The sequence below is a fragment of the Arachis ipaensis genome, chromosome B01 (assembly GCF_000816755.2).
Source record: "Arachis ipaensis cultivar K30076 chromosome B01, Araip1.1, whole genome shotgun sequence".
Lineage (NCBI taxonomy): Eukaryota > Viridiplantae > Streptophyta > Magnoliopsida > Fabales > Fabaceae > Arachis > Arachis ipaensis.
The window spans coordinates 121927852-121930633 of NC_029785.2; the positions used below are offsets into that span (position 1 = coordinate 121927852).

The 2782-nt window shown below is 50.8% G+C and overlaps 1 protein-coding gene across 1 annotated transcript; it reads left to right on the forward strand.

The window, feature by feature from the left end:
• Nucleotides 556-1722, forward strand: LOC107612046. Its single transcript, XM_016313883.1, has 2 exons — nt 556-655; nt 764-1722. The coding sequence occupies exons 1-2, from the start codon at nt 556-558 to the stop codon at nt 1720-1722; spliced, it is 1059 nt and encodes a 352-aa protein (XP_016169369.1).

Genomic DNA, 2782 nt, shown 5'->3' on the forward strand with positions numbered 1-2782 from the left:
AGAAATAACGTGAAGGAAAATCGAGAGGACAGCAGAGAAAGACCAAGGAGAAGGCGACAACCTGTAATCATGGGGGCAACCCCGTTCCACCATTCGATCCTCGAGGTCCGGCTACCGAAGCACTTCGATAAGCCAACGAACATGAGGTATGATGGGACCCAAGACCCCCAAGAGCATCCAACGGCCTTCGAGGCCAGGATGAACTTGGAAGGGGTAGGCGATGAAGTGAGATGCCGCGCCTTTCCCGTCACCCTAGCGGGCCCGGCAATACGTTGTTTCAACGCCCTCCCCCAAGGCTTCGTGACGACCTTCGCGGACATCACCCGCGCCTTCCTAGCTTAGTTTACCACACGTATTGCTAAAGCGAAGCACCCGATCAACTTGCTCGGGGTGACACAGAGAACTAGCGAACCGACCAGGAAGTACCTGGATAGGTTCAATGATGAATGCTTGGAGATTGACGGCCTAACCGACTCGGTGCCCAGTTTGTGATTGACGAACGGGTTGCTGAACGAGGATTTTAGGAAACACCTCACCACCAAGCCCGTGTGGACAATGCAAGAAATCCAAAACGTGGCTAGGGAGTATATCAATGATGAGGAGGTTAGCCAGGTCGTGGCAGCCAACAAGCGAGAGCCCGCCTACAGCCATGCCCGTCAGCCCAGAAAAGGCCTAGGGAACACTCCAAGGACGAAGCTCCAGCTAAAATCTTCAAGCCATTCCCCCGAGTAGGAAAGTTTACCAACTATACCCCCCTTGGCAGCCCCAATTATTGAAGTTTATCAGCAGATCGCCGACAAAGGCATCCTGTCGAAGCCCCGACAACTCAATGATAGGACGGGAGGAAACAAAAACCTCTATTGCAACTACTACAAGAACTACGGCCACAAGACCCAAGATTGTTTCGACCTGAAAGATGCTCTAGAGCAGGCGATCCGGGAAGGGAAGTTGGCCGAATTCTCCCACCTTATAAGAGAACCCCGGAGACAGGATCACGATCGATCTAGCGACAACAAGAACCGCGCCGTGAGACAGAAGCAAGAACCCGAGGAGGACAATGAGCGCGGCCTCACTATTGTAAATATTGTAGCCGGGAGAGATGTTCCGCCCAGGTCGAAGTCGGCAAGAAGAAAAGACGCAAAAGTGTTAGTCGTGTCATTATCTAGCCCCGCGCCTCCCTCCAGGAGGGTACCATCGATATCGTCCGGGCCCGAGGACCAATGGTTCGACGACTTACTGGAGAACCCTCCCATGGTAATCACAGCTAGAGTTGGAACCGGCCTAGTAAAGCGAATTCTAGTAGACACTGGAGCTTATTCGAACATCATGTTTCGCAACATGTTTGATGCTTTAGGCCTCCAAGACGCCGACCTGAAGACCCACCAACACGGTGTGGTTGGCTTGAGCGACAACTTTATTAAGCCTGATGGGATAGTCTCCCTACCGATCTCAATAGGAGAAGGCCGAGAGAAAAGGTCGGTAATGGCGGAGTTCGTCGTTTTAAGGGACTCCACGGCCTACAACATCATCTTGGGTAGAAAAACCATCAATGAGTTTGGAGCAGTAATTTGTACTAAGCTACTGGTGATGAAGTTTGTTTCTGATAATGCGTTAATTGGATCTGTCAGGGGAGATTTGAAAACGGCGGTCGCTTGCGACAACGCCAGTCTCTCCCTAAGGAAGAAATCCAAAGAAGCATCCGGGTCTTCTTGGCTGACCTAAACGCACGAGTCGACGACAAACCAAGACCAGAATCTGAAGGAGACCTCAAGAAATTTAGGGTCGGCGACTCGAAAAAAAGTTCACATTCATAAACAGGAACCTCCCTCATGACCTAAAAAAACCATTGGTGGAAATGATCCGGGCAAATGGCGACCTATTCGCCTGTACACCAGCCAACATGCAAGGAATCGACCCCCAGATCATGTCGCACCACCTGTCTGTGAAGACAGAGGCTAAGCCCGTGGCGCAAAGGAGGAGGAAAATGTTCCAAGAAAGAGCTAGTGAGGTGGCCAGGCAAATGGCCAGCCTGCTAGAGGCAGGGTTCATCCGGGAACTCGACTACTTGACTTGGCTGTCGAATGTAGTCCTATTTAAAAAGTCCAGCGGAAAATGGATAATGTGCGTGGACTATTTCGACCTCAACAAGGCGTGCCCCAAGGATTCTTTTCCCCTCCCTAATATTGATGGTCTTGTTGACGTGACTGCGGGATACCGGTATCAGTGTTTCAGTGTTTCATGGACGCATATTCTGGTTACAACGAAATACCGATGTACCGGCCAGATGAAGAGAAGACGGCGTTCATAATGCAGGGGGAACATACCGCTACAAGGTGATGCCGTTTGGGCTGAAGAACGCAGGAGCTACGTACCAAAGGCTGATGAATAAGATATTCAACGATCTTATCGGTAAGACGGTGGAAGTGTACGTAGAGGACATTCTGGTAAAGACCACCAAGGTTGGGGACCACATCGGCGATCTAGAGAACGTGTTCGCATCTCTTCGGCGACACGGCATGAGGCTTAACCTGCTCAAGTGCGCTTTTGCCATGAAAGTTGACAAATTCTTGGAGTTTATGATAACCCAAAGAGGAGTAGAGGCAAACCCGAAGAAATGCAAGGCAATCTTACAAATGAAGAGCCCAGGATGCGTAAAAGACGTCTAGAGATTAGCAGGAAGACTCACCGCACTATCTCGCTTCCTCGGCGCATCGGCCGCCAAAGCTCTGCCATTCTTCAACTTGATGAGAAAAGGGGTAGTGTTCGAGTGGACTCCGGCATG